Source organism: Gopherus flavomarginatus, chromosome 4 (assembly GCF_025201925.1).
Source record: "Gopherus flavomarginatus isolate rGopFla2 chromosome 4, rGopFla2.mat.asm, whole genome shotgun sequence".
NCBI classification, from domain to species: domain Eukaryota; kingdom Metazoa; phylum Chordata; order Testudines; family Testudinidae; genus Gopherus; species Gopherus flavomarginatus.
In genome coordinates, this window is record NC_066620.1 from 106,705,014 (window position 1) to 106,717,477 (window position 12,464).

At 37.9% G+C, this 12,464-nt stretch overlaps 1 protein-coding gene and 1 long non-coding RNA gene across 4 annotated transcripts in view; one reads left to right on the forward strand and one right to left on the reverse strand.

The window, feature by feature from the left end:
- Window positions 1-12,464, reverse strand: part of UTRN (utrophin) — a 565,218-nt gene that overhangs the window by 158,433 nt on the left and 394,321 nt on the right. For all 3 annotated transcript variants that reach the window (XM_050949465.1, XM_050949463.1, XM_050949464.1), the window contains one exon: window positions 6,624-6,753. In XM_050949465.1, coding sequence (XP_050805422.1) covers window positions 6,624-6,753 — 130 coding nt within the window. The remainder of the gene's footprint in view (window positions 1-6,623; window positions 6,754-12,464) is intronic.
- The window catches only part of LOC127049346 (uncharacterized), a 202,779-nt gene that overhangs the window by 86,999 nt on the left and 103,316 nt on the right, over window positions 1-12,464 (forward strand). The gene's annotated exons all lie outside the window — the stretch shown is intronic.

Here is a 12,464-nt window from a genome sequence, read left to right on the forward strand (position 1 = left end):
TCTATTTTTAAAAAGGAAATTTAGAAAAAATTGTTATTTATCCTTTTTATTATTTGCACTATAAAATTATTTAAATTAAAAAAAATATATGGGCCAACCTAGTAAGTGATTAATTTCATGGGAAAGTCTCTTAGCTCCCAAGCACAATGGAAGTACTGTAGAGGCAGAGTGCTTCACCCCTACAGAGAAGCAAAACTTCAGTTGCTCTGCAGCATTCCTTTGGTCACAGACTTTGACAGATGTTCCACCTCTCCTGTAGGCCAAGAAGAGTCATGTGATGCAGAGGAGAGCGCATGTGAGAGCACATACACATGTTACCGGCACAAATTACTCAACTTTTTTTTGTTTAAACCAAAAATTGCTTCCATTTTGCAAGAGCGTTGTGACCTCAAATCAAGTCACAATATTTTTGCAAAATGGAAGTAAATTAATGGAAGTCTAGGGCCCAACTCTCTCATCAGTGCAGAGCAGCTGAAAAGCCAACTTTAACTGGCTCCCTGATGACTCTTCCACTGTGTAAGTTGGGGTCCCCAATGCGATGCCTGCGAGCGCTGCATCTAAATGCGCCCGCGTCCAGCCCAGTGGTCGAGCATCTGCCAAAATTCGGCGGCATTTCGGTGGCAACGCCTCTGGATGACGCCTCTTGCCACTGACAAGTGGCATCATCCAGAGGCATCACCGCTGAAATTCGGCAGCATTTCGGCGGATGCTCGACCACCGCCATGGTCTTTCGTCTGGCGTCCGCCAAACGAAAAAGTTGGGGACCACTGGCGTAAGTGCTGATTCTTAGCAGCCCAGTATGTGGTTCTGCTTCTTGATGTACTGGGGGTGAATGGTGTGAGGGCCTAATATTCCCCCACCAAAGACCATTTATGATTTTAGTGGCACAAAGGCCATGCCTGGCAGTTCCATGGGTTTCTAATTGCAGTATAGACATATCTTAAGGTTCCCATTGGTGCTGTTGATGGCACTGGTAGGATTTTTGGGTAACATCTCCTAGTGTATCCATGGCACAGTGTACACATTGTAAGAATCAATACTGCTCTGGGAACATTCTGGGGTTGTCCTAATAAACAAATTGGTCTGTTTGCTGCCACATTACAATACCAAAAATTACCATTATGTCCTCAGATTAAACCTCACTTCCCTTACTCCAGCTGCCCAAAATTCTGTTTTAAAATATCATCTTTGGCCACGTGCAGGATTCCAATGCCATCTCTGGAGAGGGAAAGAGGGTGTTTGCATCCCTGGCCACTTCTTGTGCTTGTTGATCTGTCACGCACCTGTCCACTAGTAAGTTTGAGACCACTTCACCTAGGACACCAAAGAGCCAATATATAGTAAAAAAATGTTGGGCTTTACTACCATGGACTGAACTTGAACTGGTGACCCATAAGTCTGGCTAAATATCCCTTCTCCATAGTTATAATGTTGTAATTTTAGTAAGTCTCCATTCTTCCACAGAAACTTTCAGAAAAGACAAAGATGGATGAGACCAGAAATTGTAATATAGGGAGAGATTGAAGAGTGACTTTTCAGGCCTTCTAACAACCAGCTGGTTCAGTATCTTGGTAGGTGTAGCGGGACTGATACTTTGGCAGAAATAGGTGTTGTAGGCATCAGTTCAATTCCCACCCATCAGACAAAATGACAAGCAAAGTTTTTAAAAACTGAAGTTCTTTATTTATTTTTCCTTGCTATGGATAAAAATATTACATCAGGGAATTTCTCTCATTGCATTGGGCAGCAGGAAAAGAAAAAAAAGAGGTTCCCCCTCATTTATGTATGAAACATGAACACATGCCAGATGCCTGCTAGAATAACTGAAGTATATGCATGTAAACTACTGATATATAATATTGTTCTGATGCAACTGTGATATCTATTTTGCATTTATAATTTAAAGGTAGAACAGATGGTGAACATTAAGTTAATTTAAAGTGATGTGTCCATCAAAATAACCTTTGCTACCAAGTAATTGCTCACTATAAGTGGGGATTTGATCACTTTAACCAGCTTCCACACTAGTAAAGCACATTGATATGACTGAAGACATCTAGAAATGTCCACAATTTCACTGCATCATCCTGATCTGCCAGGATTTTATTTTATAGTACACTTCATTTTAAGGATAGGAATGCTTATCATATCAAGAAGGTCATATGGTTGATCTGCAGTTAAGAACCCAAGGAAAAGAAAATAATATTCTGTTTTTCTGTGTTTTTCTTGGCCTGTAACCACTAAAAATTTTTGGATCTGAGAAACTAATTGGAGCTGTGTTCTTGATCTAAATGTCTGCAAGCAGTTAATTATGCTTCTCTAAATTTTCTTACTATACATCATGGACAAGTGACAACAAAGCTAAAAACAAACATTTTCACAGGGCCCTTATCTTGTTGATTTATAAAATCTAGCAGCTGGCATGGTGGTTTATCACTATACCGTATTTAGAAGCTAGAAGTTCAAAAGCAAGAAAGGGGATTGTTCTTTTGTGATGATGTGATCCCTAGAGAGATGAAGATGAAATCATAAGAAAAAAAAACATACGGACTAAGAAAGAACTCAAAAACAAAATTTCCTGGATTATGGAGGCTCAGTGTTCAGAAGCGCCAGTTACTGCACAGTTGCAACATAAGGCCAACATGCAAAAAGGGAACAGCATCAAAGCTAACGTCGTAACCCATGTTAATCTACTTGTTATCGTAGGGCATATAACAAGATCTTATTACATGTAATGAAGCAATGGAGTTAATATAAGCTATCTTGTAATGCATGAGCAGGTATTATACTCCCTCTTAAAATGTATCACCCAACAATAAAGAATTTTTAAAGTTGTCTTTTCTTTGAGCAAACCCCACACTGATTAGTGTGGGCTCACCTCCAGATTTTGCCCAACACCCTCAAACAACGTATTTCTTCCCTTCCACAAAAAGGGCAGAGGAGCAAACAGGCCTTGCTAGATGACTGTAAGGTTAACAGAATCAGGCTCTTGTGAACTGAAAAGGGAAGTGAATTTCTCAGTTGAGGACCCAGAGCAGATAATGCTCCATTTCTGTTCTCTTTGCACTTAAGCCACAGGGTATTAGACCATGAACCTTGGATAATTTCAACTATTGTAGTACTATAAAAGGATAGAGGCAGTCACTGAAGTAACTAGGACCCAATCCACTGAAGGCTGTATATGAAAAATCTTTAATTGGATCTGGAAATAAATAGAAACCAGGAAAGAAGTTGGAGCACTGGTGCTGAGGTGGTTCCCATAAAGAATACATCTTAAAGAGACCCCCTGCATACTTTCAGGCAGCAAGTTTCAGACTGGTTTTAAAGTACAGTCCCACATAAAGTGCACTGTCATAATCAAATCTTGTGCTGAAAAAGGTGTGGATACTGTGGCAAGGTCCACGTGTAAATGAGTGGACACAACCCTTTTGTTGAGTGTCAGAAATAAGAAACAGTATTGACCACTGCCACTATACCTAACGCTTAGAACTAGTGCACCTGAGTAACAATGAAAAGGAAACTTCCAACTAGGGAGCTGGTATCTTCTCCATCAATTTCTCCAGTCCACTAGCATAACCTCAGTCTTGTGCAGGTTCAGTCCTCATCTAAGCCACGAGCCTAGCAAGTTACTTACGTTGTTATTCCACATACATTTCCTCATCACCTTTCCATATGTTCCATACACCCTTACTATATTGCAATCTGAGGTCTTCTTTACACAGGAACAGAGGAAAGCCAGTTTGGCTCTACTTAAGGGTATCAATTCACACTGCATTAGTTAAACCTTATTAAACCCTTGTGCGGAAATGCTCATATAGAATTAAATTGCCATTAATTCAGTTCATCTTAATTTACTTCAAAAGTGACCACATGGGTTTAATGGGATTTAACTAACATGCTTTAAATTCTCATCTTTAGTTGAACCAGCCTAACTGGCCTGAGTGTTCTATGGCAGACAAGCCCTAAGATACTGTTGAATATTTTATGCCTGGACAGAAATTACATTTTACATAAGTCTGAACATAAATTAGCTAATACCAGGCTAAATCTAATACAAAAACTAAATTATAGTATAATTCAATTCATCTTTGTAAAGTGCCTTTCATAAAAGGGTAACAGAGAATGCTTCAAAGACAATATCTGTCTGTTAATTGAATAATAATTGTGTATTTTCAGGTGCAGAAAGAGATCAGTGAGATTACCAAGCATTTTCCTGTTTACTTAAGACAATGAATCAGTTTCATATTGGAATTAGTTGGTCATCATTTTGCATTACTCTGGAATTCTCATTTCACTGCATGTAGATATTGCACAGACCATGAGGGTATTTATCCCAGTGCAACCCCAGGTATATCATTGCACAATTGGCTATGATGCATTAGAATTTGGTGTTTTGGGTAGAGGTTTTTTTCCTCCCTCCTTACTCAAACATCTGGTGTTGCCCCAGTGCAAGAGGTGGGTTACCAGACATGTTCTCATTAAGAAAGATGAAAACTCTAATTCTTATTTTGTTATTATCTGCATAAGAGTAGTGCCTAGAGGCTTCAATCTACTTCTAGATATCATTGTGCTAGATAAGCATAGACTGAAAGAAAGTCACTGCAATAAGAAAACTATGATCTAAAGGCCAGATTCTGTCACACCTACTCCTGTAGAAGAGTACTTTAATCAATGGGACTATATGCATCTTTAATAAAGTGGAGAAAGGCCTAACAAAAACCTGTGTCTGATAACTGAAGCCAGACAAATTCAAATTAGAAATAAGGCAGAAATTTAATTGAGGGTGATTAAGCAGGAGAACGAACTCCCAAGGCAAGAGATGGAGAATCCACCACTTCATGTCTTCACATGTGTGCCTTTCTGGAAGATATGTTTTAGCCAAACACAAGTTATTGGTCTCCACATAGGGGTAACCTGGGAGAACCAAATTGTCTATGACATACAGGAGGTCAAACTAGATGATGAAATGGTCTCTTTCTGGACTCAGACTCTATGAATCTATGTACAGTTAAGGTACTGTTTTTGCAATATGCTGTGTGGACAGGAGATATTCATAAAACACTCACAGACCACCAGCCTGCCAATTATCATTTGGTGGTTTACCATGGTCACCCACTCTCCTAGTCTGTCCCCACCACCTTTTGAATATTACAAAATACTATGTTTTCAAAACATTGCACAACGAACATTTAACATATGTATCGTCATCTAAAGATCACTCTCGGGTTTTCATTCAACACTGACCAAAAATCAAGTCCTGACAAATATTGCTGAATAAAAAACAATACACTACTAGTGGCAAGTATGATTTGGCACAGATTGATTTGGGTGCTTTTACACATTTTGAGATGTAAGTTAAAAATTTGCTGAGGTCATGACTGGCTGAATGAGCAAAGCTAAAATCAGAATATATTATTTTCATCTTTATGATACTTCATGCAATGTTGGCCAAACAGCACATTTATTATATATGCAACATATGAAATAAGATGCAAAACAATTGAATTTTGCATAACATACTCTTGATTTTTCAAAATAGCAGGAGATAAGATCTAATATAACAACCAAGAAGTAAGTATTAGTCAACAAAATAAAAGTGTTCATTTGTTTTAACCAGCAGGTTAAACTATGCAATGCAAAGCCAAAGAAGGGAATCAGAAATGAGGAAAATAAATTTGCTGTGGTAGAAAATTACACAAAAGTAATGTCAGATTGCTATAACATTAGTTGTTTTTAATTAACATTAACTTGAAAAGTAGTCTAGGAAGGCTCTACAGGATGTATGAAATCAGGAGAATGAATATTAACACAGGATAGAAATAATCATATAATGACTTTGCAAATTATATAGAGTACTAAATGATATGCATCTGCACGGTAATTCAGATTTCTGCAGATTACTCCATAATAATTTAAATTACTAGTTTATTTCTAGTACAATTACCATGCAATTTTCAGCAGTAAGATTTCATAACAGAAGAGATACAATTACGAATTTACTCTATAGCTAGATGATACTGACCGTATGTACTTATACAATTATTATATTTTTTTCTTTTGAGCAATTATGAATAGACTTACTACTTTTTCTCAGGTTCCTGAAAAAAGCTAAATATGAGTCAACTCTTGCAGTCGCTAAGAGTTAAAAGACTACCGATCTTGCATTATTCATCAGGCAATTCCAGAATCTAATTTGGTTAATATTTTACAAAAAAGAGTAATATATGCAGATTTTAATGGCTTATTCTCTTCACAATCATATATTTCAGGTGCATAGCTTTGTTATTGAAGCAAGAATTTACAAAATTGCACTGATGTTATCCATATTTTGAGTTTACAATGAAAGGTGAAAAATTCCAGATATGCCTCCTCAAAATGTTTTTAATATAAAATATAGCCTTCTGTGATTTATTTGTACACTTCCCCCTTCCATCACTGAACACTGGATATTTACAAAGCAATTATGGTTATACTTGATCAATTTAAAGGAAGTGAAATGCCCAATTGCTTTAGAAATTCTAGGCTACCTAAATAATGAGCTATAAAATGTATACTGGGACCTAAATATTGATGTTGCAACATTCATTTGACATGTTCCAAATATGAAGAAAACAGTAACTGACCCGTTTTCGAATGCAGGTTTTTTCTTGGTTCTTCAGGGCCCTCAATTGGTTGGTCGGCAAGGAAAACTCGTGCCTGGTCTACGGCATTCAGAATGGTTTGCTCTTTATCCTTCAGTTCACGCCTCAGTGCCTTATGCAAGAGAAAATTAGAGTTGCATTTGTAACTTAATGTTTTGTACAACAGGCAACGTAGCAATCGCTCCATTTTCATCCCTCTGACCCGTATCGTGAGTGACTAATAGTCAACATTTAATTCATGTTGCAAGACAAAATGTAAATTTTGCAAAAGAGAGATGGGAAGAAAATGAATTTAGACTGCAGAGGTGATTTTTGCAGAACTAACTTAAATATGTGAAGACAAGAAATATGATATGTTTAAAATATTCACGAAAAGGAAATTATTATACTTGAACTTACATAAAAACACACTTTGAAGCCTTCATTACTATCTGAAGGATTCATAGGATATAATAGACTGCTCTGGTGGGTGTGTGTGAGAGAGAGTCAGCCAGAGCAAAAAAAAACATTCAATGGAACACAAGAAGATAATTTCACTACTGGTAATGAGAACTGCAGAATATTTTAAATTCTTCAAAATATGTTAAGTTAAAAAAATATGAAAATTAAGAAGCAGAAACAGATTCAACTACACAGAATCAAAACTCAACCAAAGAGAACATATTATGAAAAGACAGTCTCCAATTAGGCTGAAAATATTTTCAGCCTGTCACGTCAAGGCAATTGCAATTTTTCTCTGAGAGGTTTTTCATGCAAATGTAAATTAATCTCATCAAACTTTGTTCTATAGTGCTTTTGTTCTTTTATTTATAAAGGGGTGGGGGGAGTCTTGTGTTTATGAGCACAGTCTGCTCCAATATTCTCTCCTAAAAAACATTTAGTTCCATATAAACTTTTAAAAGATCCTTCTCAGAAATAATTTTTCATGAAATATTTACGTTACTACCACTGTAAATACACAACAGCATATTTTTAATGCCATGTATTATGGTTTTCTGCTTTTAAATGAATATTTTAAACATCTCTAATTAAAAATAAATGTTAATTTTACTGAAAAAGTCCAATCACTCCCCACTGCCCACAAGAAACAGCACAGTACTCCAGGCACTGTATAACAGAACACGCATCTTTTCCCTATAGAAAAGAGTTCCTAGGGGAAGGACAAGAGCAGAAAGTAGGAAAGTGTCCTACTGTCTTTTCTCCAGATATTTACATAGGAAGTGACACACACTAAGGCCTCAATTATGCAAGTGGATCTACATGTGGGAAAACCCAGTGGGACTCCATATGGACACAATGGTCTACTGCATGGATCTGATTGCGGAATCAGGCTTGATTTTGTTTTGCAGCTTAATTTTAATTCTAATCCTCCTCCACATTCTCTCCCCAAATTTTCTTCATAGCAATGAACATGTGAAAACAACAGTTTTTCCTTTGAGAACACACATGGCTATTTCTCAGAACAAACCCAGGGTATAGAGCATCATACTGAAATTCTCCTGCACATTTGACATTAGGGAGGATGTGTCAAAAGCACAACATTCCCAACACCAAGGCTTGACCCCAATAGGACTACTCATATGAGCGAAGACAAAGTATGTATTTGTGCATCAGATCCCAAACTTTAAATAAGCCTTACTGAGCAGCTTACCCTGATTTTAAACTCTACCCCTCACTTTAGAGGGCATTTTCATTAGAGATAGTTCAGTACAGTAGATATGTTATTTTAAAAGTCTGAAAGACTATTAAAGCCAGATAATCTTTCATTGATTTTCCACCCAGTTTACTTTCTAATTCCTCACTTGCACACAAAGACTACATGTACATTATTGCAGTAGTGAGGCAGAGGGGAATGGTACTGTACTCATTTCACAGCCCTTCCATTGTTATTAGATATTCGTAGTACATCAAAACAGTTCCATTAAGCAATTAACTTCAGCATGAAACAGAAACACACACACACAGAGTAAATTAAAAGACTCTTTTATAATATAAATATTTCTTTTATCATCACCTAGTCAGTCAAGCAGACTCTACATAAGTAACTACAATAAAAACATCAATATGAGTATAAGATCACATGACAACTAGTACAAAGTCAGAAAAATTCTCAATATTTTTTAAACTAACTGGCCCATAACATTTCAATATAGAACACAAAGCTAAAATATAAAACTTGTATATCACCAACTGCTGTCTGGAATTCCTTTCCTCCAGTTCTATCCCATTCCCACCTCCCACCACCCCCTAGTCCCCCAGTCTGAATTCTGTCTTCCACACTCCACCGAAATTGTTCTTGTCAAAGTCACTAATGACCTCTTCATGGTCAACTCACAGAGCCTGTACTCCATCTTTCTCTTCTTTGACACTGTCAACCATGCTCCTCCTCTTCTATCCTCCCGTAGCCTTTTTGGTTTCTCCTCCTCCTGCTGAACTGTATCATCAGAGATACAGTTAGTGGTCATCCTTTTCTTCTTTCCAACTTCTGGTGCAGGTCACACAGGGCTCTGTCCCTTCTTTTCTCCCTATATATCACACATCACTAGATAATCTTATTCACTTGCATAACTTTACCGGTTGTCTTTTTGCTGATGACTCATAAATCTCTCTCTCCATTCCAGACCTGCTTTCCTCCATGCAAACCCACATCTCTATCCATCTTCCTGAAATTGATTCATGAATAGAGGGGCAGGGGGGTTGATCTAAGTTACGCAACTTCAACTACATAAATAATGTAGCTGAAATCGATGTACTTAGATTTACTTATCATGGTGTCTTCACTGAGGTAGGTCGACTGCTGAAGCTCCCCCGTCGACTCTGCCTGTGATTCTCACTGTGGTGGAGTACCGGAGTCAATGGGAGAGCACTCGGTGGTCAATTTATCAGGTCTTCACTAGACATGATAAATCGACCCCTGCTGGATCGATCGCTCCGGAGGTAAGTGTAGACATGCCGTTAAAGTCAACATGGCCAAACATGACCTCTTGGTCACTCCTCTTTCCCTTGCTTCATCACCATGGATAACAATATCTTCTTCTCAGTCACTCACACCTATAATCTCGGTGCCATCATTGAGCCAGCCCTAGCTTTAGAGACATACATCCAAGCAGAAATCTCATGGCTTCTTCTTACACGACCTCTCCAGGATTCAGTCCTCCTTCTGGCCATTCCATTAAAACTGTCATGTATTGATTCCTGACAACTTACTTTCCCCAAGTCCATCAAAATTCTGCTGCTATAATTATCTTCTTGGCTTGTTGCTCTGACCACGTCAATCTGCTCTTTGAATCTTTCTGCTGGTTCCCCCTCTAGCTCTGCATCCAAGTTTTGTATCTTTACCCTTATGGACATTCACAGCTCTGCCCTGCTCCACTTCAGTTAATTGATTGTGTAACTTCACCTCTTGTTTACCACTGACAATGCTCCATCAGCTTCCCCAGACTTCACCACCCACCATTCTGCCTCAAGCACCTCTAGTGCACACTCAAACCAACACTTATGCATCAAAAATACTCTCCATAAAATTCTATACTGACTCTCCTTATCCTTCTTGAGATGCATCCGTTAGTCTCATTATAATGCATACAAAACCCAGCCTCCTGACTTAGGCAGATGATGAACCGCAATTACTTAAGCCCTACAAATCAAGTCAGTCCACATCAATATTTAAATTACACACAGAACAGATTACAATAAACCTTTTAGGAATCATCTACACATTACCAAGAGACCACTCCTGAAAGCACTCTGTATGCAGGAACTGAGACTAGACAAGGAAATAAGGCAGGAGACCAGTATCACCAGTATATGCATAAGTTTCCTTGGGTGAGCCTTGGATGCAAGTCTCTACTTCTGAAAGTTTGTTGTTTGCATATCATTAAAATAGAACCTTAGCTTTAAAATTTATATTTCTGTGCAAAAAATATATTTTAAAAGGTTTATGGGTTGGTTTGTTTTTTTACCCTCTGAAGTGAGATTCCTTCAATGTTAACTCCAAATTAATGAAGATTTTCACATAAGGGTTTCCATAGGATTGTTCAATCTCTTAATTTTTCGAGAGTGTTCAGAAAAAGAAGTCCATGTGGAATCTGTGCAGAAATTCCAGCTAAGCTTTGAAACTCTATAGGGATAGATCTCCCCATCTTCCTGTCTCTTCCCTGCCTGCCTCCAGTTTACAATCTCAAACACTAATGAGACTCTTCCCTCATAGCTCTCATTTAAATTCTCTCCATGGCTCCTCCTTTGGTTCTCTGCCTACCATGCCCTCCATTGTAGCTGTCTGAATTGAGACTTCATTTAATGGAGGGTTTTATTTAGAGGATGAGGAACATAAGGGCATTAAGTATGCATAGGGGCATGTATACTTACTTCCACATCATCAGTGGAATTCCTCATCATTAATTCCTCCCTACTGAGAGATCCTTCAGCATGAAAGGAACTTTACAGATGAAAAATAAATATTCAAATAGCAATAATCTGAAAGTAAAAATTAATATCTTATTCGTGCAACATGGCCTAGTAGTTTACATATACGGAAATCTACTTCAAAAATAGCTGCTCCAATCCAGCCTCCTTATTCCTTATTTCTTTAGCAGTACTTAACTTCCTAGTCTGTTTTTGTGCCAGTAAAAAGGAATAGCAAAGAGAATATACGATGTAATAATAACCAAACCTATCAGTAATATCCTACAATTCCTTCCAGACAAACTTTTCTGCAGTGTACAGATAATGAAAAACAAAAATCCACTTGTAAGTCTACTCCTTTGCTCAAATTTCATTAGTCTGGACTGGATTGAGGACAGGATTTGATTGGAAATTCAGATCTATAAGAACACTATGGAGAGTAAAAATAAGATGAAAAAACCTATTGAGAATCATAAAGAAGGCTGTAATAATAAATTTTACTATTATATTAAAGATTTTGGTATAATACTTGCAAAAAGCATGAACACATTTTTAGGTTTTATTTAGTTTTGCAATGGCCTCATGGACTAAATTAGTTAAGGCATACACACACAGTGCTGGCCCATAACTGCCTGCTTTGAATGCAGTCTGGGTTGCTGTTTACTGTGGCTGACTAGGTGATGCTGCAGAGATATGGGGAAATTTTGGATCACCCTATGCACATCTATGGTCATTATACAGCAATTACATTGTTAAGCTAAAGTTACATTCCTTAAGCAGTGGTCACATTTATTTATATTGTTGCAACTTCATGGCAGTTGTCTTTGCCCTGTTCTGGGATCAGACTGGTTAACTGAGATAAGCTTCTAACTTCACTGGATGGGAGGACTTTCAGCACTGGACACAGGTATAAAGAACTGTCCCCAAGAATACAAGACCAGCACAGAAAATGTGGGACCATTTGCCAAATGAATCTCAATATGGGAACTTGGGTACTTTTCCCTCATTTCTTCTGAAGCATGGGATGCAGATTGCCTGCTAGGATCATTTAGGCACATCTCACCTAAACTATTGCCTGCCATTGCAGGGGCCTCGAGCATTGGTGATACCTCAGTCTCTCCTCTGCTCTGCCTGTGGGACATCACAATTTATTGTCCTGAGGACTAAAACACTTTGGTTTAACTGAACTCGTCGGGCTCAACACAGGGAATTTGGGTGAATTTAATGGCTTGCAATATGCAGGACATCAGACTAAATGTCTGATCGTACCTCATTTTCACTGGCACTCACTATGTTAGACATCCAACGTAGTGAATACCAGTGAAAATGTGGTAGGATCAGAGGATATAATAGGGAAAGAACAAGTTAAAAATTACTTAGACATGTTAGATGCCTTAAAGTCACCAGAGTCTGATAAAA